The sequence below is a fragment of the Vipera berus genome, assembly GCF_964194415.1.
Source record: "Vipera berus genome assembly, chromosome: 5".
NCBI classification, from domain to species: domain Eukaryota; kingdom Metazoa; phylum Chordata; class Lepidosauria; order Squamata; family Viperidae; genus Vipera; species Vipera berus.
In genome coordinates, this window is record NC_138207.1 from 55499991 (window position 1) to 55525627 (window position 25637).

General features: G+C 37.7%; 1 protein-coding gene across 4 annotated transcripts in view; it reads right to left on the bottom strand.

Annotated features, from left to right (window-relative positions):
* ABLIM1 (actin binding LIM protein 1) overlaps positions 1-25637 on the bottom strand; it is a 215909-nt gene that overhangs the window by 15126 nt on the left and 175146 nt on the right. For 3 of the 4 annotated variants that reach the window (XM_081328191.1, XM_081328192.1, XM_081328190.1), the window contains exons 12-15: positions 23905-23940; positions 23439-23568; positions 5877-5924; positions 1807-1947 (exon numbers count right to left, since the gene is read on the bottom strand). In XM_081328191.1, the coding sequence (XP_081184317.1) occupies positions 1807-1947; positions 5877-5924; positions 23439-23568; positions 23905-23940 (355 nt within the window). Of the gene's footprint in view, positions 1-1806; positions 1948-5876; positions 5925-10181; positions 10287-23438; positions 23569-23904; positions 23941-25637 lie in introns of all 4 variants that reach the window. The other variant, XM_081328193.1, reaches the window with a different exon arrangement.

Consider the following 25637-nt stretch of genomic DNA (forward strand, 5'->3'; position numbering starts at 1 on the left):
TGTACTGACTTCATATATTGAACTGTGGTCAAAGTTGGTCAATTCAGAATAATTTGCTATATGACAAGGAGCAGCAATTGATCTCTTCTCAAGTTATTCTACCTAATTCCAAACTCAATCAAATTATTGTGACATAAAAGACAGAAGATTCTACAATTGGCTTTTTTTCATCTTTGGATTTTTTTTAAATAGTAATTTAGATAATTATGCACATACTTTGCTTTTGTGACATCCCAAATCTGATTCCTGAGACAAACATAATGGCAAGCTACACATTGGAGATAATATTTTTAATCACCTTTTATTATCTTGATACTACTCTCTGTCCTATTCCTTTATCATTTTAACTAATGTAAATAAATGGTAATGAAATTCAGTGTGGTTTAGTGTTTAAGACATCAGGCTAGAAACTGGGACACTACGAGTTCTGCCTTAGAGTTCTGCATAAAGCCAGTGGGTGACCTTGAGCCTGTCATTTTCTCTCAGCCCTAGGAAGGAAGCAATGGCAAACCACTTCTCAAAAATCTTGCCAAGAAAACTGCAAATCCAAGCAATCTCCAAGAACTGGACACAATTGAATAGAAGAAAAAAAATCAGCCCTATCTAATAATTTTGTCCTCAGCTGTGGAGTAACAGATATGCCCTAACCCATATTTAAATATTCAGATTTATAATAAATACTATGAAAGTAAAATATCACTGTTATTTTTTTTCTTCCATTAAGTTGATATTTAATTCTAGCAGAAGAATGAATCTGGTCCATCAAAATAACCTCATATCAAATTCCTTAATCTCAACATGTCTCATTTTGAGTCTATACAGGTAGAACCCAACTCTGAGTGAACAAACTTAAACAATGTGTCATGGAACACATGGGGTCTAAAAATAATACTTAGAGAAATGAAACACAAATTGGAAAATAAAGTTAAGAACTTTAAAGCACAAAAATGATGCAATGGGGACATATAAGTTTTGCTACTTTAAATATTATACATGCTATTACTGTCCAACAACAAGCCAAAAGAGTCTGGTTTCAATATGTGGCAATGACTACACCGCACACCCATTCAAAGAACAGAAGAGGGATGGACTAGCCAGGGGCTTGTACTTCAGTATTGGCAGTAGGCAATGAAGTGGGTTAAGGAATTCATTTAACTCTGTCTTTCAATGGCAGCGTTCATAGCTCATGGCTGATCATTGCTTGCTTGAACAAATGAAGCAGAAGGTGAACAGAAGAATGCATGAGAAGGTATAATGCATTTGTAAGCTGGCCTAGCTGCTTCACTCTGTGTATCCTTAAGGAGTAATATCTGTATATGCCAGAGACAGCAAGTAGGTGAGTCAGACAAGTAAAGGAATAAGTAAATGTTGGTACCAAATCCCAACTCTGATGAACAGATGTAACCAGTGGACACTACCCACACTTTGGTAGTATCTTTTTTAAAAAACAAACAAACAAACAAACTCCTGTGCTAAAACCCTTAAAAGATTCTGGGGAAGCCATCCAGAGAAAGGGACTTATAGGGAGAAGATTCCTGAAGCATCTCCTCTGTGATGTAGACTTTGGGGACTGAAATACCCACAGGTAATTCTGACGCCATCAAATTCTATAAAGTTTGTGACACTTCCCCCCACCACTCCAATATTAATTAGATACTTAGCATAACTCTGCTAAGAGATCAAGCACTCAGTGCAAAAAAGTTCAACGCCCTCGTGAGAAGCTATGCAGCATTCATAGCAGCCTAAATGTACTTAATGATAGCAGGAAGCTGTGATGGGTTTTCACCCACATCACTTGTTTCATACCTACAGCCGCAAGTGAGGGAGGACCTGGCCAGTATTCTGTCTCAATCTTTGGAATCTCGTTGGGTGCTGGAGCATGGGCTGCTGGGAACTTGGAGGACTTGATGATATCATCGAAAGGCTTGATCTGGGCTGCCAGAGCAGCTGCATCTAGATGGTAATTAGGGGAACTTAAAACTAGCCAATTAAATTGCTTTGTTATGGCCTAAACTAATGCTATGGAACTATTGTACTCCAAATTCTCTTACAATCACATTTTTCACATTCCCTTTTAGTAACAGATAAAGTCCCAATTTCTGTAATACGTAAAATCTTGACATTCCTGAGAACTGGTGCATACAAATAAAGCATTAACACAAGAACCAAGGGGGCATTTCTCTTCTGGACTGAGCCTCATTCCCTCCTACACAATGTAAATGAGGTACATAACAGTAATTCAAAAGCTAATTCAGCCATACGTACTCTAGCCTGTCCCTCATCTTTTGTTTCATTCATTCATTCACTCATTCTTGAACATATTTATTCATTTAAATCAAATATTCTTTGGAAGAAACAAACCACTCATTCACAATGCCATGTAGGGTAGCATTATAAGAGAACATACAGGGGAAAAGTGGAGTTCCTGGCAGAATTAGGTTCCTGACAAATTACCCATGCGGGAATGTAGCTATTAACCAAATAGAGAAAGTCTCCCCAGTTGTGATTTCAATTATCTCTATTTGCCCTATTTAAAATAAAGTTACTTGTCATGCACAAGAAACCATAGGGACACTGATCAGAGCAGTATGTTTATTACCACTCACCTATTTACAAGAATCTTGCCAGATTATCTGCACTCACTATAAAACTAGATAAATTCTCCATCACTTCCTCCGCTTCAGGGATTCCAGGCTAGCTAGTGTCTTAACTCCTTCCTCCTCCTCCATACTTCAGCTGAAGTTTCCACCACAACACTATACAGGTGGGCCTTAACTTTTGACCATTCATGTAACAGAGGTTTGATGTTATGATGGCACTGAAAGTGACTGACCATCCCTTCTTGAAATTTCAACCACTGCATTATCCCCATGGTCACATGATCATGATGTGGGCGCTTGACAACTAGTTCGCACATACAACAGTTGCAGTGATTGCTATTTGTGACCAGTTGGCTTCCAAGAAATAAACTCAATGGGGGAAACTGGATTCACTTAACAATGATGTGATTCATGTAATGACCATGTGATTTGTGTAATAATCACAATGGTTCATTTAACAACCAGGGTACAAATGGTCATAAAATTGGGTTTGGTCACATGATGACTCACTTAGGACAATTTGTTTAATGGCCGTTAAGTTATGACAGTACTGGAAAAAGTGACTTACAACTGGTCATTATACTAACAACCACTGCAGTGTCCCCAATCAAAATTTGGGCACTTAGCAACTGCATGTATTTAAAAATGTTTGCAGTATCCCAGGACCAGGTGATTACCATTTGTAATTTTCACACACATTTCAATTACCATTTGTGATCTTCCTAGAGGGGCTTCCAACAAGCAAAGTCAATGGGATTTGCTTAATGACACAATTACATAAATGGACTTTTAAAAACATGCAAAATGGCAATAAAGGCAATCAATTCAAAATATGGTGTCTGCAATTCTTCTGTACTACTACAACTTTTGTTTTCACCTTCTGTGAAAAGTTAAGAGTTGTTCAAAAATGAATTAAATTGAGCATTATTGTACAGGATTGTGGGAGTGTTGTTATCTTGTTAGTGAATAATTATTTTTTTCACTGAACTTTCTCTTCAAAGCCCCACTATGCTTCAATTGTGCAAGTTGCTGACCATTTGCATATTCATTGAAATGACTGCAAAGAAAAAAGAGGTATTGCAAGAGAAACAAAATTCATGATTCCTGATTGTTCTGAAATCTTGATTTCTGGGACATCAAGACTTCTACTTCCATTTCTTTGCAGGCATGATGTGCTAAATGATGAATTTGAAAGATGAATTGCCAGCATGTTTTAATTCTTTCCCTTCTAGGTTTCATTTATGCTATGTACACAGAGCTACTGTCCAGTCTAGTTCTAATGGATAAAAAACAGCTACCTTGGCTCATTGTTTGACACTACAAAGGCATGATTTCAAACAATACTTACATATTGAAATGGATGAGTTCAGTAGTAAAATATTCACAAGTTAATGGGAGATGAGATGACATAATAAAATCATAAAGAAATAAAAATAACATTAAGAAAAAGTGAAATGACAGGGTTAAAATGTTAAAATAATATAACACTGTAATTACGCAACATAATGATCAATATTTCGTTCAAGCAAACAAATCTTGTTATATTCTATGTTCTGGAAGTTTTATTTTTTCTAGGAATTTGATTTGCCTTTAATCTTTTTATGGAATATTTATTTATGGAAACTTTATATTGGTCATTCCCTTTTAGGCTTAAATACCACTGATTAAACTGATATTCTCAGGACTCTCATTTTTGGTCTCTCTCTCTCTCAACTCTGGTAATGGAATAGATATTATTCTAGGCTCATTGTGAGTCAGAAAGCTACATCTTTCTTTCATTTACTTAGAATAAAGCTAGATTAGGTATTTTAGGTTTTCTATTTAAATGTGATTTTTCTAATAAAAATGTATTCTTTTTTTCTAAAGAATTACTCTCTTTCTTTCTTATAGGCATATTCTGTTGTATATAGCTATTCCTATACATGGCATATGTACACATATACTGCCTTTTGGGAGTTTAGATGACTTGGTGCTTGGCTTCAACATAGAAAAGAGATTCTTATTAGTTATAGTTTAAATTAGGTCAAGCACAGGAAGCCACAGTAGGGACAAAATGTATTCGAATGCCAGTATTTTTTTTTAAACAAAGATGGTTTTGTTTCAAAGCTAATGCATATTATTAGATACCTTCCACACTGCTTTCCATAATGAATAATCTGTCATGGTCTTGGGAAAGGAGGAGGAAAAGGAGGAGGAAGAGGATGAGCCTATTATTTTTTAAAAATATATATATAATTTCCCATGTTAAGAGGAACTGAAAGCCTTTAAAAATGTACCAGTATCAATGTGTATGTACCAAGGTACCAACACATTGTGTGTGTTTTGTGTGTGTATACACACTCACTCAAATCAGAAGAATGGTTCTGAAACTTGTTCAAGGTGTGTTTGAACTAGTTTGTTTTCTTAGATAATCTGTTTAGCCAAGTGAAGTTAAAAGATGAGTGTTCAGAAAGGAGAACCACAGGACACTCTTATGTCTTTTTAAGGCAATTGTTCCATGTGTTTCCAAACTGGCAACAAATGTGGTCCTTGGGGTCAAAACCCTCAGAAATGGGTGGCAATAAAATAAAATAAAATAAATTTAAATTAAAGAAAAATATTATTTCCTGATTTAGAAATATAGCAATCAAAACTCTAACAGCAAAGAAATGTAAATGTAAACGCTTCTGAATTAGCCTGTAATATTTTAAGGTTTAGGCTGAGATTGTCCCTTCTTAATATTAACTGGCCAGAATCATCTCTAGAAATACAAAAATCAAGCTAATATGGAGATCAAGTTGTTGAACCAAGTTTTGTTCTGTTTAACCACAGAGTTTATTAAGTGATTATAGGACACTCATTGTAGGTCAACTCTAATGCCTGCTACACAGGTTTTATTGTGGAGATCAGGCATTTTCAGTTTCTGCGGCTGGTTTAAAAACAGCCTCTTATAATTTTTTTTTAAAATATAAAGTTTGAAGTATTGAAATGAACACCAATGTACATATTTTATCTCAAAGGGGGTCCTGTGTAAAGAAATAACCATAAGGAATACATCTTCTGACGCAAATGACAAGCTAAAACATAGAGGCATATTATGTAACCTATATCATTTAAATCTATTTTATTTACCTCAACACAGAGAAAGAAAAGAAAAAAGAAAAATTATATTAACTTTAAAAATAATAATCAATTAGTATTGTATGTAATACAATAATTGCAGAAGAATTTTATTGTTCATGTAAGTATTCAATAATTTGATTATCCCACTTTGAAGACAGAAAGAATAAAGTTTACCATGCTGTTTGTAGATAGGTGGTTTTCTATAAATATTGATCCCTTGATCTGTAAAAAAATAAAAATAAAGAGCAGAAAAATATAAACAATTTTACGTTTTCAATTATTACACAAGGAAGAGGAAAAGCAATCAAACATAAAATGAATGGATGTTCCAAACCAAGGTCTTGGCATACGAACTGAAAGACCATGACACCAAACTGCTAAGTGTCTTATGAAAGAAACGCACATTCACACAAACGTAGAAAACTATCATAGACACATGATAAGAAATTTTGACATATGACTGGCCACATGGGATTCCTAAAGGTAAACCTTTCTGTTTATATTCTTAGTGGGTTGTTAATTGGATAAACATTTTAGGGATAATAATGATGGTGCCTTGGGTGAAGACAAAAATAATTTGCACAGAACATAGCTCACCATATCAACCGGAAAACTTAGCCACAGAAGTTCTATTTGTTTTCCAACCACAGACATTAATGATGTGAATTTACATAAAGTTTCAGAACTTGCTTCTTAAGTTCCCTTCTGAACTAGAGCTATTTTCTTCAAGACTATATGGCACTTCAAAAAATGTTTTTGCCATGTTACTTGGTCTGATCAGCTTATATCACAAAATAGTTGTTCACCTTTTCAGGATAATTTTTTGGCAAATCAGTATTTTCAAAGCTCCAAATTCTAATAGTTTTAAATAGGAGTGGTTTTTTAAAAAATGAGTTTGGCTATTTCAACTATTCTGCTGAAATATAGAAAAACAAGAATGCTAATAATTGCTGTAAGAGAGGATTCTTAGAAAATATGATCTAAAACCCAAATCATTTTTGGATTAAGACATTCTGTCATCTATGTTTACTGAACAGCCAGCAAAAAATGAAAATGCTATCCTGTTCATTTTATTATCACTCTTATACATACTTACACAGAAGTAAGCACCACTGGAGTTCAATGGAGTGTATGTCTAAATATGCCTATGATTACAGAGAACTGAAAGCGGGTATTGGTATGCATTATATAGTACATCACTCCTATATCAGAAAGCTTGTTGCAAATTAATTAACATGGCCAATCAAAAACATGGTAATTTAAAAAATTGTGTTACCAGCTATTATAAAGTGCAATCATTAAATGCTGGGTTCCTTCCAGAGATTTTAAAATAATTTCTCCTTACCAGGTTACATCTTTTTTCTTTGCTAAGCAATACTACAATCTTATTTATTCTTTTATTTATAAGATTCCTCATTTTCATACAAGATTTTATGGGAGCTAGGAAAGCACTGTTTCTTCCATTCCCCCCCCCCACACACACAACAATCCTCAGGGGTAGGTTGGGTTAAACAGTAGTATTGGCTCAAAACCCCACATAGACAGCTTTGGAGAACACAAGTGTGCACTGGATGATTGTGAATTTAAATGCTTTGTTGCAAGTTGTTCTATTTTTTTTTAATCCCATTTATATCCCGCCGTTCTCCGAAGACTCAGGGCGGCTTACAATCTAAAGCACAAATCAATGTGCTTAGCAATAGCCTTCATTCTATGTATATGCCTGCTTATTAGGGCTTACGCGCGCCCCCCCCCAGCGGCATTATTACAAAGTCAGCTTATTGCTCCCAACAATCTGGGTCCTCATTTTACCTACCTCGGAAGGATGGAAGGCTGAGTCAACCTTGAGCCTGGTGGGACTCGAACCTGCACTAATTGCAGGCAGCTGGTGTTACTTAAGGAGGCATTAGCCCACTGCTCCACCAAGGCTCTATTACTTTGCTGAAAAATTTACAATCACATAGTAATCACGAGAAAACATATATTTGACATGTTTAACAGCAAATGTCCCTAAAATTATAAAGGGACTGACATTTCTCTCTTCCAAATCCTTTGAGAGAAGAGAGTTCTGTGACACATCAATTTGCCATGTGTAACAAGATCACTTTATGCTGGCAAGGATATTCAGTATATGTATCTAGAGAATGGTACATAATAGATAGTTTTCTTCATTTAAGGAACTTTATAGATAAATAATAATATCTAAGAGGCTGCCTTAAAGAAGAGAGATCAACCTCTTTTCCAAAACACCTGAAGGCAGTACAAGAAACAATGCATGGAAACTAATCAAGAAGAGAAGCAACCTAGAACTAAGGAGAAATTTCCTGACAGAACAATTTTAATCAATAGAAAAACTTGCTCCAGAAGTTGTACGTGCTACAACACTGGAGGTTTTTAAGAAGAGAGTGGACAGCCATTTGTCTGAAATGGTATAGGGTTTCTTGTTTGAGCCAGGAGGTTGCACTAGAACACCTCCAAGGTCTCTTCCAACTCTATAAATTCTGTTATATGTTAGCAAATATTTTTCTTCCCCCCAAAAATACTTTTTATTCTAATATGACAGTCTCTAAAAATACTCCCAGCATCAGCAATGGATATTGTATAGTATTGTAACAGCCAGATTAAATGTACACAAGGTTGAAAGTTAGGCTGTATTAGTAGGATCACTGGCTGTAAGGTTCATTTGGGCTATTGACTCCAGTCTTCTGAGACATGCATTCTTGAAAGAGAGCTCCAGAATGGGAAGGAAACTATTGGAGAGGGGAATATCCAAAATGTAATCAAAAAACTTAATTCCATTTGTATCTTAAAACCGTCCCACACCATGATATGCTACCCTTTTAAGGCATGACCCATGCCATGAGCCCCAGGTTTATATGCAGTCCCAGACCTTTAGGTACAGCCTTCTGACCCTTTGAAACCTTGGCTGGAAAATACTAAATATATTTAATTAATTTCATTAATTTCAATTGCACATAGTCTATCTTTCTGTCCTAATCTGCTAACCTTTTGGGGTACAATCTCCACATATTACATATCAGGTCTATGTATAGCTAAAGTAACTCAAGTGACCCTTGGCTTTATAGCTCTCCTCACTGACCCATTCAAGGACAGCAGTGAGAGGGCAACAAAAGTTGTGGTGAAAAGAAATGGGAAATGTCATAAAACTGATCACTGCTGCCATGTTCCATGGGTACTCCATAGTTGTGCCAACCTGCCAGTTTTCTTCTTAGGGATTCTTGGAATATTGAGAGAGAATAATAAAAGCAACATGCTGACCGAGAAGGTAGTCCTACAGTTTTAAGTACTGCAGAAATCTCTGTTAACTATCTGACATTTAAATAATATGCCTACAGTATTATTTATAAATAGTTAATAGGTTATACTAAATTAAGTATGCAAAGGTACGGAGAAAATCTACGTAGAATATCAACACATCAAAATTAAATGGAAGGATATTTTGGCCTCTCCATGTCATGTCTATATTGACTGAGAGTGACTGACAAACCACAGAAAGTCTTAATTGTTGTGGAGAGGAGGTGATCAACTGCCCCACTGAGTCACAGGATGTGCCTGGGCACTACAGTAGCTCCCCTTTTACAAAAAGGTATCTCGCTATTAATTTGAGGGATTTTAATTGGAAGACTCCCATTCTTTTTAAACTATGCACTAATTGTGTGGTTACTGATCAGAAGACAAACGAAATGGATATTGCACGTACCATTGATAACAAAAAAAAAACCCAAACCATAGGAATGAAGGATATCCTTCTTTTTCAAGTATACAAAGGTATAAAGGTATGAAGAACTTACCTCCATTTTGACATTGATATTGATATTAATACTGATAAAGCATTCTGTTGGTATGGGATTTTCAGCAGAGGCCTATTGTGATGTTTTGTCTCTTTATACCAGTATATATAGTTAATGTTCTATTTTTTTCTAAGATCATGTAAATTAATCAATTGCAAATGATATGTACATATAGATAAGACTAACTGAATAATTAATGTTATTATTGAGATGGTGTTCACGTAAATTCTTCCTTTTACTATTCTTAGTTTTCTTTTTACTTTTGAAAATTTATAAGAAAAGCTGATAATGTTTAATTTCTTTCAAGTATGCTTAGGGCTGCATCTTGTCCTTTGTTAAAAATACTAGCCAATATCAACATGGTATAACTCTGAGACAAACAAGAAAAAAAAAGGGCTTTGCAGTTAAACTAAACCACTATGTATCGCTGTTTTCTCTATGCTATAATTTGGAGAAATATTAATTTATAACTAAAAATCTCCCCATATCCAGCATTTTCTAATTGTTCCCAAATTAAACGAACAAGTCTGGATTTCAAACCAGTTCAGGGTATATCCCAAGTTCAAAACAACTAAACAGCATGCAGTGATGGAGACAAAAACAAAGAGTTACAAAGGCTACTACAGTCTACACTCAGACAAGACACCAAGACACACAATGCCACTCCTACCTGGAACATGGAAATGTTTAGGGGCCTGAGCGTAAGTTGGTGTTAGAGGGCGACTGTCGGGCCGATAAGGGGCCGGGGAATTCCGACCGCTGGACGGCTCATTGCCTCCAATGAGGAGAATGGAAAAACAAACAAACAAACAAAACAAAGAGAGCAGTAAAGAAGCAGGCATAAGTAAAAACCCAACCAAAAGTCAATGGCAAAGGGAAAACCAGAGAAGGAAAAACAAACAAAAATATATACAGGAGAGTTAAGAAATGTGGCTAGTATTGTAAGGCACTGCTATTATATATTAAAGGAGTCATTCGCTTTAGGTTGAAATTTGGCAGCTTGCATTATATCATTCATTCATTCATTCACTCATTCATATCAATAGCATGCATAAGAATACCATGCATTTAAATTACACAGATGAGATGTGAAAAGGAATAGAAAAAGACAATTGGAATTACTGGATTTAAATGTTTCAGTATACAAGTAACAACATTTGGCAAAATTATTGCTAGGCAAAATGCAAATCAAGTTGGTGTCCAAGTTAATTCTCATGCAAAAGAAGCTCCCATACTTAAAATGATCACACATGAAAAATGAGCAAAGAGACTACAAGTTATTCCAGTTAATGTCTGGTGCAGTTGTTCATTCCTTATTAATTGAAACCACATTACTCCTCATTGGAGATACATTTTGTTCAACTGGAGAATCATCTCCAGATAAGCTTCCGGGGAAGCAAGGCTGGCCCAAACATTTTCTTGCCTGAGACAGAAGAATAAATGCTGTGAAACTTTCTGCTCCTTCCCCATGTCAAGGCAGGACATATACGAATAGTACTTAAAGTGGAAAATACTTTTTATTAGAGGGACATACATAATGATAAGAGATGCCTCCATTTTGTTGGAAATATCAGTATCATCTGTATCTACATTTACGGCTATATAAGTGTTACCCTGTTTAAGGCAGCCAAATCAGATCTTGGGATAGATTCCTACTCTGCCAAACGGTAAGGTCAGCTCTAAAAAATCATGGAAGAAACAACATTGATGAAGTTTTTAAGTAGCAGCTTCTAAAGCTTTGGGAAGAAAACACATAACTAGCTTTTCTCTCCTATCAACTACATGGCTGATTCTAGTGATGCACTTATCCATTTCCAAAATATAGGTACAACATGATAAACAAGTAATATCTTCTTTGACTCCAAGCATGTTTAGGTTTCATGCGGCTACATGAAAGAGTTCCTTCTCTTCAGGCAGATTACTGCAAAATAGCAAAGTCCCCCAACTTCTGGCTTGCAATGCAACAGGATTGCGCAGACATTTATTTATTTAAAATATTTATATAGCTCCCCATCTTGTACCAAACCCTGGGCAGCTCACCACCACTAGTTAAAATAACATACGTGTGCAATAAAAATGTTAAAACCATAAATATCAAAATTTGGCACCACAACTACTGTAAACTTTTATATGCAGTCCACCACAAAGTCTTCTTGTAAATCTCACCCTATCCAAAGACCTGGGGGGAAAGCCAGGTCTTAGGTGCTTTTAGGAAGGCTAAAAGGGTGGAGGCCTGCCAAACATCAATGAGAAGGGTGTTCTATAGGGCAGGGGCTATAGAACATTTCATTAAAAAAGACACATTTCCTAGGTCCACAAAATGGCAACATTTAAGGGTAGGGCTAGCATGTCCACCCTATCCAAACTGATAGGGTAGGCAAATGTCCTTGGGGAGAGGATGTCTTATAGTTAACCTGATCCTATATCTTTTAGGATTTTAATGCAAAGAACCAGCACTGGGAAAGGAAACAGCTCATGCAACAGGGGTGTAACGTGGCTAAACCTAACTTCACTGCATGCACCCCCACATTCTGGATCAGGTGTAACTTCCAGGGGAACTTCAAGAGCAGCCACATGTAGAGCATACTGCTGTAATCCAAACAGGAAGTGATCAAATCATGAGTGACCATAAGCAAGGCCTAACAATACAAAAAGGGATGTAATTGGTGCACTAGACAATTGTGCAAAGTCTCCTCTACCCAGCCATAGTTACAACCTGTTCCTTAGAGGATGGCAAATCATGAGACTAAGAGGACTCACCTCAGCCCAGGGAAGTGCCACCTCAACCAAAGACAAAGATGAAATATCACCTGGGGAGCTGAAGACCCAGAGCTGCTCCCTCTTGCCAGGTTTGAGTTTTGACTCTGAGCTTCTTCTTAACAAGACTGTTACAGTCTGCAGGCACTTGGCCAATACCAGAAGAGCAAATAATCTCCCCAGCAGTTTTATATTAAAGAAGAGAGGCAAAAGACTTGAGCTCTAAGGCTTCCACAATGCAAGGACCTAGGGCTTCACCTTTCCTCCCCGCACCAACACCGATTGGAACATAAATGAAGGAGGAGAATCACTGTAACACAGTGCACTCACTCCCAACCCCTGAAGCCTAGATGATTGCCATTCTTGATGGTACTGAAAGTCACTGAGAGGTCCAGGAGTTGTTGCACCACCTTAACCTGAGCTCTCCAAAAATTATTGACAAGTATGACCAATGCCATTTCAGTGCCCTGGCCTGAATCCAGACTAAAATGAGTTCAGATAATGTGTTTCATCCAGGGCCCTTTGCACCTGTGCACCAACTACCACCTTAAAAACCATCACTAAAAGAGAAGTTTAGTGACTGGATGAAAATTGTCTAGCACCGTTGAGTTCAAGCATGCCCTCTTCAGAAGGGGTCACACGAACAGTCTCTTAAGGCAGGCAGTACCATTCCCTCTCACAAAGATGCACTAACCACTGCTTGAACCCAACTGCATGTCAGCTCCTAGGAGGCCTTAATCAATCACGAGTGGCATTGGTCCAGAACACAGGGAGCCAAGCTCACAGCCACAAGACCTCTGTCCACTTCCTCAGATTCAACTTGCTCAAACTCTTCCCAGATCACAAGGTATGCAAAGTGTCTTGCTTTCCCTACCAAAATCCAACTCACAGTGAAGATGAGAAACTTTGTCTGTTAGATGCCAAGAATATTTTTCACAGCAGCACTGCAGGGACTCCCACAGCTCTTCCTTACCCAGGAGGACTTGGTCACCTGAAACAGAACTGCTCAGCAGTTATCTGCAGATGCAATAAGGATGAAGATATACTTCGCTACCCTTATTGCCACAAGGTAAGTCCTAATACAGGATATCACCTGCGCTCGGCCTCACTCTGTCTTCCTCCAGCAGCCCTCTAGGCATCTCTTATGTTGTTTTATTTTTTGGAGCTACTTAGTAAACTATGATGTCATATCAAATCCACATACACAGACATCCACATAGGTGCAATTAAATCCACGGTCTTGTTACCTGCTCATTCCAAGCTGCAACCAGGGCCTCTGCCAAGCCATGTGTCAGAATTTCTTGAAAAATCCCAAGCTCATACTGGGTCCATCAGGCACTGGGGTAAGCCAATTTAATAGGCTCCATCCCCCTGTGGTGGTAGGATAGCTATGGAGAATTCTAGGATTAGAGAGAGTGATCTGTCCATGGCAAGGGAATGATTTTAATGTCTCCCAAATCCAGATCACAATGCCACTGCCCTGAGGCAAACGCCAAATCTAATGTGTAACCCCCTGCATGAATAGAACCATCAACAAGTTGGACCAGATCCGTGATTATCGTAGAACTCTTGTATTACTTCAGACCACAGAGAAGGAAAGTTGAAGTCCTGCCGGGACCATATGCCTGGGGAACTCCAGTTGACCCATATTCATAGAATATACTCATGGAGTATTCTGTCTCTGTTCACTTGCTTTTGTGATTTTTTTTTAAAATCTGCATATAAAAATCTAATATTTGATTTGTTTGTTTGTTTATTCATTCACTTTATGTTAATAACTCTAGGTGACTAACAATGTTAAAAATACTAAAAACAGAAAGAAAAAAGCAGAAACAACAGAAATTAAATGGCAACTGGAGTACCTCTTTGGATTTTCCTGATACCATCTATTACCAACTAGCTTAAAAAAACTGAGCTGTGGATAAAAGATAAATATAACTTTAATTTGTATTGTTCTAGTTAATAGACAAAAACCTGACTTAATCATTTATCTCCACTGGTGGTATGTTGCTTTTAATGCCACTGTCAAGCATTGAATGGTAGAATGTAAGTATTTGTACTAAAAATTAAAATTAAGATCAGCTCAATTGTGTATTGTAAGGTCTTTTGGGTGTAATGCACAAGTTGCTATCATGGAAGCAACAAGCTCTTTCAGTTCTTCATGTTTAGCAAATATTTCAGAATTAGTTTCTTTGCCTCTATTTACCTAGGGAAAAATAAGTTGTTCCAGTTCTTGATGACCACCAGCCAGCACTTGCTTTGACTTGACTCTGCAGCATGGCTTGTAAGAATCACAATTGCATTAAATAATTCTCTTGATGTGCCTGCCAAGCTCATCCCACCTACATCTTTACTGCATTCTTGTTTCCAGCACTAAAAACAAAACTCTCCAGGATGGTTCAGGCATCTCAAGTGCATATGAGTTTCCCAAGGTTAGAAATCATGAAGCTTGGACTTATTTGATACATTTGGTTTCCTTCAAGATGATATTCTTCTACAAAAGGTTGAGTTTGATGGGGCAGGGGACTAATATTTCTCATTCTTTAAATACACTTAGAAAAACTGCATAATCTAAATATTACACCTGTGATATGTCCCACAGCTATGCTAAAATAATCTTGGTTTCAAGTTCACAATGTAAATGACACAGTATAGATTAGAATAGATTCTAATCTATACTAATCTAATCTATTAGAATAGATTCTAATATACATCACCACTATTATGATGATCTGTCCAGGAAGCACACAATTATTTCCTTAATTAGAACAGCACACTGCATGTTTTGGAATATTGTACTTCAATTTAAAATATGTAGAGTAAGATGCAAATGAAGGGATAAGCTAACACGAAAAGCAGTAAATGAAAACAGAAGGTCCAAAGCAGAACTTCTAAAACAAGAGAAACAAAGTATCATTAAGTGTTTGGTAATTAAGTAGTAACAATATTTTCTATTATAACATCATGACCTGCAGGGAAATCATTTGGAGACATCTATTTCTTAGAGAATCTCATAGATCCACAGCTGTTTAGTATTAGAATCACTGATCCTATGTTTTTTGGGGCCAATTCAGTGGTAAGTGTTCCTAATTTGAAACTGGGTTGAGCTGGTTGAAAAGAATTCCTAGAAGGAAAAACTCCTTATATTTTGGGATACGCAATATAAGTATTATGAAACTACTTAGCGTAATTGCGAAATTAATGCTAGGTTCCTAACCATCACTATTAACAATGCGCAGAAGCAAGCTTCCAAGCAGCCCAGGTTGAAGCTGCCAGTATGGACAGAGAAATGGAAAAAAAGTAACAGTCACTGATGTTCACACACATTCTCACAATTATTTGAAGTAACTATGACATACGAGGGCAATTCGGAAATAAACCTCCATTTGGTTATCAATGACAGACACTCGCAGATATAAAACTTTTATTATATACATTATAAAACTACAACATTACATTACTTTTCAACATAATCGCCACTCAAATTGAGGCATTTGTCTCTTTGAAATTCCTTAGTAGTCACTCGGCGCCAAATCTGGGAGGTGGGTGATCAAAAACATCCGAACAGAACTGTTTCAAAAGTTCTTGGGTGCATCTAGAGGTGTCTGGGCAAGCATTATCATGAACCAACACCACACTGGTGCCATAGAAAATCCCGCCAAATGTAAACATGCCAAAGGAGTATTGCTAGTGAAGTTCATGGAGCATGGTTTGACCATCAATTCAGAAGTCTACTGTGAAACGTTACGAAAACTCAGATGAGCCATCAATAACAAGCTTTGGGGCATGCTGACCTCTGGTGTGGTGTTGGTTTATGCTCGGCTGCACACTGCTAGATACACCCAAGAATTTTTGAAGCAATTCTGTTGGGATGTTTTTGATCACTCCCCCCCCCATAGCCCAGATTTGGTGCCATGTGACAACCAATAAGGAATTTCAAACCTTGTAAGACATTGTGACAAGTGCCTCAATTTGAATAGCAATTATGTCAAAGAATAATGTAATGCTATATTTTGTTAATGTGCATAATAAAAGTTCTGTATCTGTGAATGTCTGTCATTGATGACGAAATGGAGGTTTATTTCCGAACTGTCCTTGTATGTAATACAGTCAATAATTTTCCATCAGATTTTTTACATCAGTGAATTGGGAAGGGAGTAATCTTCCAAAATACACAAGTAGTTTTAGAAGGTATGTTCCACTAATGGAGATCTTTCATTGATGAAAGACTCCCAGTTTAATTCCACTTAATTCACTTGGATGCATACATTTTCCTCCCCATACCCTGAATTTGAAATATCAACCCAAACCACAAATTCAGTCTTCCAGATAGATTTACTTTTCAGAAAATGGTAACTATGAGTTGAACTTGAAGCTTTGCCATGGCAGATTTAAAAGAGCCAATAGGAAGAATGCCTTAAAAAGCATGAAATAAAAATGGAAATGTAAAAGTAGAATTTATGCATCAAGTGCATGCAAATATGAGCTGTGCCTCTGTTTTTAAGGGACCTCATGAGTGAAACAAAGTGAGAATAAGGTTGCAATTGTATTTTATATTACCATAATTAGGAGATTGAGATCTATGTATACTGACATATTTATTGCTTCATTTGCTTTTAGAAGGTTAAGGATGCATGATTAGGCCTGCATTTAAAACTTATTTCGCTTTTATTAATTAAGCCAATTCTACTGTTTAACCATTCCTGAGAAAGTAATGCTGAATATAGGGACTAGGTGATGTAACAGTTATTAAGGAAAACTAGGTTTATGTATGGGAAGCTCAAAGTGGTGGATGGAGCAAACAATTGGAAAAGAATCAGAGAATTCTCAAAATGTAGGTGTTAAATAAGTTAAAATATATCAGTCTCAGATGATGAAATGTTGTGTCAACTGACCTACACATCACTGTGTGAAAGGTCATGGTTTTGTGTTAGAACACATATTTTCCATAAACAAGCTCACAGATTTCCTTGTAAGTACAGCTAAAAAAATCCCCTCTTTTCTGAAATGCTAGAGAATCACTGACAATTGTTGTCGACAAAATGTAAAGCATCTTTCTACATTATAGATTAAAATTTGCAATATAAGCATGCTCCATTATTGAAATGGCAAATGTATGGGATGAAAGGACACATTTAAACGTAGCATTCATCCCAAAAGTTTAAAATAACATTTTTGGAGACTTAACAGGAAACTGTTCTTACATATATGCATACATATATATCTATGTAAATCTATATTGGAAGCTGGTATATATGCAAGATACCCGTTAAATTCATGCATAACTAGTATGTGGTCTGGGACTTTTAAGATTAGGAAAATGTGAATCATATCAGTGTGTTTGAAAACAGAGATGAATTTTCTACAATAGTTTCCAAATTAATGTCAAAAAATGATAAATATCTCAGTTCTCAAGCAGCCACATTTTCTTAAGAAATCTTTACCACTTCATCTATGGAGGACCCTTAGAAAGGACATACTTTCTCAAAGAAAAGAAGATATGCCAGGTCTACCATAATCGTTATGACAAAAATCTGAGCATGCTAGGACCACGGAGTGGACAGCCATCTTATGGAGATGTGGTTTATTAGCTTCCCTAGAATGCTAATAAATCTCCAGTCATTTGGACACTAGTTTGAATGGCCTGTCTTCTTACCTTTAACATAGGGAATGAAGTGGTGTCGGAAAGGGGAGTAGGGGCGGGAATCATTGTGTGTAGAGATTGGGTTATTAGTGCGTAGGAGGGCTAACCGCTGCACACCGTTAGACAGCAGCTCTGCGGCAGCAAGGATTCGTGAAGCAGGACAAAGCAGAAACAAAGAAAAGAGAAGACCAAATAAGACAGAAGCAGGAAAAGTGGATAGAGGCTGAGGGAGACACAGGGACAAGCTCTCATAAGTAGGAATCTGAGGACTACACAAAGGAAATGAAAGAGGTTTCTTACTGCAGGAAAAATTCATAGGAAGAAACGTGGAAAAATCAGGTTTACATTGAATATACCTTCGCTTCAACTTAAATCCATATTTCCTTATATACAAACAAACATGGCAGAATTGGCATTCATGCAACTCTCATTTTTAACTTATTTTCTAAGGAACAATTATCTGAGGAAGGATTGGGCCAAACAATTACAAATGAAAGCTTAGGCTGTTTGTTATAGGTTGTGCTAATAGAAGAAAAGCAATAGTTGCTTGGCAAATATGTGACCATATATATCAAACAAATAATTTCCACAATAACAAAATGTCCTTCGAATGAAAATGTTTAATATAATATAAGCACTAGAGAAGAATCATATTAAAATAGAATATAAGTTCTAATCACTATAACCTTTTACTTGGTTTACGAGAAGAAAACTTTCAGGAAATAAATCAGTATGAAACTGTAGAGTTCAGAGGCTTACAAAAGGATGAATATAAATATTTTAGGTAGGTAGGCATTCTTAAAGATAAGTTTTCTTTCTACTGAAATCTGAATTTACTTTTATTCACCAAAGATAAGATCTAAAAAATAATAAAATCTGAGGCTGTAAAAACTGTTGATGGTATCAATTGACTTCCTATAATATCATCACAATTTTAAAATCTCTCAAAAAGTATTAACTTTATATTGTTATGTTAGTTTTCAAGATCAAGTAAAATTTCAAATGGCTATTTAATATTAACATACTGTATATTAACGAATTGCCAAATTAATATTGATGTAGAATATTTCTAAAGAAAAGCCCATGTGTAACAGAAAATAACTAGTTGAATTACAGTGGCAATAGCTATATGACTTTGACAGGTTCTGAAATCTAAACAAAATTGACTCTAATAATACTTGGATGCTGGATTGTTTAGGTAGTCTTGTTCACTAAATTGGGTAGTTGAAAAAAAATCACAGAAAAAGGCAAAGATAGGCAACTTTCCCACTTCATGGATTACTGCCTTGTCGTGGCGAAGGGGCTTGCGTAATTCAATGAAGCTATGAGCTATGCTGTGCAGGGCCACCCAAGATGGAAAGGTCATAGCAGAGAGTTTTGACAAAACGTGATCCACTGGAGAAGGAAATGGCAACCCACTCCAGTATCTTTGCCATGAAAACCCTATGGACAGTTCCAAAAGGCAAAACGATATGACGCTGGAAGATGAGCCCCTCAGGTCAGAAGGCGTCCAATATGCTACTGGGGAAGAGCAGAGGGCTAGTACTAGTAGCGCCAGAAAGAATGAAGCAACTGGGCCAAAGCCGAAAGGATGCTCAGCTGTGGATGTATCTGATGGTGAAAGGAAAGTCTGATGCTATAAAGATTTTTTCTCCATAGGAACCTGGAATGTAAGATCCATGAATCAAGGAAAGCTGGACGTGGTCAAACAAGAGATGACAAGATTGAACATCGACATCTTAGGTATCAGCGAACTAAAATGGACAGGAATGGGTGAATTTAATTCAGATGACCATCAGGTATACTACTGCGGGCAAGAATCCCTCAGAAGAAATGGAGTAGCCTTCATAGTCAATAAGAGAGTAGGAAAAGGAATACTGGGATACAATCCTCAGAATGACAGAATGATCTCAGTTCGAATCCAAGGCAAACCATTCAATATCACAGTAGTCCAAGTCTATGCCCCAACCACCAGTGCTGAAGAGGATGAAACTGATTGATTCTGTGAAGCCCTACAGCACCTTATAGAACTAACAAAAAAATGATGTCCTTATCATCATGGGGGATTGGAATGCTAAAGTAGGAAGCCAAAAGATAACTGGAATAACAGGCAAGTTTGGTCTTGGAGTACAAAATGAAGCAGGGCACAGGCTGATAGAATTTTGTCAAGAGAATACGATGGTCATAGCAAACACTCTTTTCCAAAAACCCAAGAGATGGCTCTACACATGGACATCACCAGACGGTCAACACAGAAATCAGATTGACTATGTGCTCTGCAGCCAAAGATGGAGAAGCTCTATACAGTCAGCAAAAAGAAGACCAGGAGCTGACTGTGGCTCAGACCATGAGCTTCTCATTGCAAAGTTTAGGCTTAAACTGAAGAAAGTAGGGAAATGCACTAGGCCACTCAGGTATGAATTAAATCATATCCCTGTTAAATATACAGTAGAAGTGACAAATAGATTTAAGGAATTAGATCTGATAGACAGAGTGCCTGAAGAACTATGGACAGAGGTTCGCAACATTGTACAAGAGGTAGCAACCAAAACCATCCCAAAGAAAATGCAAGAAAGCAAAATGGCTGTTTGAGGAAGCTTTGCAAATAGCTGAGGAAAGGAGGGAAGCGAAAGGCAAGGGAGAAAAAGAAAGATACGCCCAATTGAATGCAGAATTCCAGAGAATAGCTAGAAGAGATAAGAATGCCTTCTTAAATGAACAGTGCAAAGAAATAGAAGAAAACAATAGATTAGGGAGGACCAGAGAACTTTTCAAGAAAATTGGAGAGATGAAGGGAACGTTTAATGCAAAAATGGACATGATAAAGGACCAAAATGGCAGGGACCTAACAGAGGCAGAAGACATTAAGAAGAGGTGGCAAAATTACACAGAAGAACTATACAAGAATGAGCTTAATGTCCCTGATAATCACAATGAGGTGGTCACTGACCTTGAGCCAGACATCCTAGAATGTGAAGTCAAGTGGGCCTTAGAAAAGCTGAGCAACAACAAAGCTAGTGGAGATGACAATATTCCAGCTGAGCTATTCAAAATCTTAAAAGACGATGCAGTAAAAGTGCTACACTCAATTTGCCAGCAAATTTGGAAAACTCAACAGTGGCCACAGGATTGGAAAAGATCAGTTTACATTCCAATTCCAAAGAAAGGCAGTGCCAAAGAATGTTCAAACTATCGCACCATTGCACTCATTTCTCATGCTAGTAAAGTTATGCTTAAAATCCTACAAGCTAGACTCCAGCAGTATGTGATTCAAGAACTACCAGAAGTACAGGCAGGATTTCAAAGAGGCAGAGGAACTAGAGATCAAATTGCCAACATACGCTGGATCATGGAGAAAGCTAGAGAGTTCCAGAAAAACATCTACGTCTGCTTTATTGACTATGCTAAAGCCTTTGATTGTGTGGATCATAACAAACTGTGGCAAGTTCTTAAAGAGATGGGCATACCAGACCATCTTATTTGTCTCTTGAGAAACCTATATGCGGACCAAGAAGCAACAGTGAGAACTGGACACGGAACCACTGATTGGGTCAAAATTGGGAAAGGAGTCCGGCAAGGCTGTATACTGTCACCCTGCCTATTTAACTTATATGCAGAGCACATCATGAGAAAGGCAGGGCTAGATGAATCAAATGTTGGAATTAAGATTGCCGGAAGAAATATCAACAACCTAAGATATGCAGATGATACCACTCTAATGGCAGAAAGTGAAGAACTACTAAAGAGCCTCTTGTTGCAGGTGCAGAAGGAGAGTGCAAAACTTGGGTTGAAACTTAACATTAAGAAAACCAAGATCATGGCATCTGGCCCTCTCAATTCCTGGCAAATAGATGGGGAAGAAATGGAGGTAGTGACAGATTTTATTTTCCTGGGCTCCAAGATCACTGCAGACGGGGACTGTAGCCAAGAAATTAAAAGACGCTTGCTCCTGGGGAGGAAAGCCATGGCAAATCTAGACAGTACACTAAAAAGCAGAGACATCACCCTGTCAACAAAAGTGCGTATAATCAAGGCTATGGTCTTCCCAGTTGCAATGTATGGCAGTGAAAGCTGGACCATAAGAAAGGCTGAGTGCCAAAGAATTGAAGCCTTTGAACTATGGTGCTGGAGAAGACTCCTGCGAGTCCCTTGAACTGCAAGGCAATCAAACCGGTCAGTCCTAGAGGAGATCAACCCTGACTGCTCTTTAGAAGGCCAGATCCTGAAGCTAAAACTCAAATACTTTGGCCAACGAATGAGAAGGAAGGACTCTCTGGAGAAGAGCCTAATGCCGGGAAAGATTGAGGGCAATAGAAGAATAGGACGACAGAGAATGAGGTAGCTGGATGGAGTCATTGAAGCAGTAGGCATGAGCTTAAATGGACTCCAGAAGATGGTAGAGGACAGGAAGGCCTGGAGGAACATTGTCCATAGGGTGGCAATGGGTCAGACACGACTTCACAGCTAACAACAACAGGCAACTTTCATAACATTACTAAAATCACCAGAAACTGAGTTTGACTCATGAATTGCTTTACTTCTGTATGGACATCTAGCATTTCAGCTTTGAAACTGTTTCCCCTAACAACTTTTTTTAAAAAAAATATTTCTTTCCTCTTTTTTAAAAAATACCATACTGTAACTTTCTTCCTCTAGAGTAGGGGTGTCAAAAAAAGTCATGATACATCGTGACACATCATAGTGAGTTTGACACCTGTGCTCTAGAGTTTAACAAAGACTTTTAAAAAAATGAATGGTTTTACATTTTATCATCAAATAATGAGAAGGTATATTAAGGAATATTCAAAAAAATCAGAAACTCTGTCTTTATTAAAAATGCCCATAACCTAAAATTCATAATTTATTTATTTTATTTTTATTTTAATTCCATTTATATCCCGCCCTTCTCCGAAGACTCAGGGCGGCTTACAAGCTTAGCAGTAGCCTTCATTCTATGTATATGCCTGCTTATTAGGGCTTTCACCCACCCACCCCAAGCGGCATTATTACAAAGTCAGCTTAATTGCCCCCAACAATCTGGGTCCTCATTTTACCTACCTCGGAAGGATGGAAGGCTGAGTCAACCTTGAGCCTGGTGGGATGCGAACCTGCACTGATTGCAGGCAGCTGGTGTTACTTAAGGAGGCATTAGCCCACTGCTCCACCAAGGCTCTTTATTATTTTAATTATTTATTATCTTTAATTATTTATTATCTCTTTATTATCTTAATTATTTGCTGTTGGTGAAAGAAACTAGAAAAATTTAATTTCCTATGTCCTCCTAATTAATTATTGGTCCAAATAATATAATCCATTTTAGGAAACTATTTAATTTCTAATTAGCTGATATTCCTATTCTCCTACAATAAATATCCACTTAACAAAGAGTGAGAAGAAAAAGGAAACACAGATTTATAATGAATAAATAGTTTTGCAATTGAAAGAAGTAGATCCCTTTCCTAGTAATTCCAAAAGATAAATAATGATAGTTTCTTAAATTTGGTTCTATGGTTGTATTATCCTTACCAGGTCTGTGGAAATGCTGTGGTGAACGTGACATGGTGGGAGTGTAGCTATGACGACTGTATACAGGGGAACCAATGGAACCCTGACTGGTTGACCGCTGTATCATTCGATCTCGAAAATCCTGATAACCCTGAAGAAAATATATATATTTTATGTATTATAGCAGATGATCTGATAAAACTCCTTCTACTCATACCTTCCACTCATGCTTAGCAGGTACAGTATATTATTCCAAAAATGCTTCTCCATTCGTATCCTACCAGATCATAAATACCAATAGATATTATAAGGAAGCATTCTTTGTTATGGAAGGACTGTTAACAGGACAATCAACAAATAGAATTGAGAGAGGGGCTTCGTCTACTACTTCTCTTTTACAAAAAGAGTTATCTCACCATCATACAGCAGTCAACAAGGTTACAGAAAGTTGGATTGGTCATATACAGCACATATTCATCAAACCTACCTCTGCAGACGGAGTTGGAGAGAGCGTCCTTGGTGACTGAAAGACAAAGCAGAAAGGAGCTTATAGGTAAGACATTTTACTCAAATCTCTCATAAGATACCGTATTTTTCAGACCATAAGACGCACTTTTTTCCCCCAAAAGTGGGGGGGAAAACGAGGGTGCATCTTATGGTCCGAAGGTGATCCGTATGGCCAGCCCCAACCTCTGCAAGTGGAAAGCAATGGAGATTGCCAGGAGCACGAATCGGCACGTGCTGAGAAACGCCGATCTCATGCTCCTGCAATCTGCCTCGCTCGGTTTCAGCTTCCCTTGCTACAAGAGAAAGCAGGCTGAAACGGAGTGAGCGAGATTGCCAGGAATGCAAATCGGCTGATCTCGCGCTGCTGCAATCTCCCTCGTTTCAGCCTGCAAGGGAAGCTGAAACCAAGTGAGGGAGTTTGCAGGAGCGCGAGATCGGCCGATTCGCATTTCTGGCAATCTCCCTCGCTCCGTTTCAGCTTGCTTTCTGCAAGAGAAAGCCGGGCCGCAGGGCCGCCTCCGCGGGTACTGCTCTAATGCAGAGAGGGAAGGACAAAGAGGGAGAGAAGGAAGGAAGGAAGGAAGGAAGGAAGGAAGGAAGGAAGGAAGGAAGGAAGGAAGGAAGGAAGGAACGAACAATGGGAGAGGGAGGGAGAGAGAGAAAGAGAGAGAGAGAGAAAGAGGGAGAGAGAGAGAAGGAGAAAGAAATAGGGAGGGAGAGAAAGAGGGAGAGAGAGAGGAGAAAGAAAGGGAGAGAAATAGAGGGAGAGAAAGAGGGAGAGGGAAAGAGAGAGGGAGAGAAAGTAAGGGAGAGAGAGAGAAAGAGGGAGAGAGAGAAGGAGAAAGAAAGATGGAGGGAAATAGAGGGAGAGAGAGAAAGGGAGAAATAGAGGGAAAGAGAAACATAGAGAGGGAGAGAAAGAGGGAGAGAGAAGGAGAAAGAAAGGGAGGGAAATAAAAGGAGAGAGAGAAAGGGAGAGATAGAGGGAAAGAGAAAAATAGGGAGAGAAAGAGGGAGATGGAGAGAAAGGGAGAGAGAGAGAGGAGAAAGAAAGAGGGAGGGGGAGAGAGGGAGAGAAAGAGAAGGAGAGAGAGAAATTAAATTAGTAACATGATTGTTAAGTGAATCTGGTTTCCCCACTAACTTTGCTTCTCAGAAGGTTGCAAAAGGCGATCACATGACCCTGGAACAATGTGACCATCATAAATATGAATCGATTGCCAAGCATCCGAATGTAAATCACATGACCCTGGGGATGCTGCAACAGTCATAAGTGTGAAAAATGGTCATAAGTCACTTTTTTCAGTGCCATCGTAACTTTGAACAGTCACTAAGTGAATCATTGTAAGTCAAGGACTACCTGTACTTTATCATTTTTTTTCCTTTTTTGGTGGGGGGTCAAGTTTTTGACACCTTGCTGGGCTACTGGTGGTACTCGGACATTGCCTTGTCCTAAAAGTGGTACAATGGATGAAAAGGTTGAAAAGCCCTGTTTTAGTATACCGGTACTATTTGGTTCAGATTTTTTTTTCTTGTTTTCCTGCTCTAAAAACTGGGTGCTTCTTATGGTCAGGTGTGTCTTATGGTCCGAAAAATACGGTAATTGATAATTTCATGAGAAAGATTGTTTGATCCAATTTAATTAAGAGATTTCCAACAGAATTCTGACAGTCAGATTTACGGATATAAGAAATTGCTTGTTTAGAGCTACAG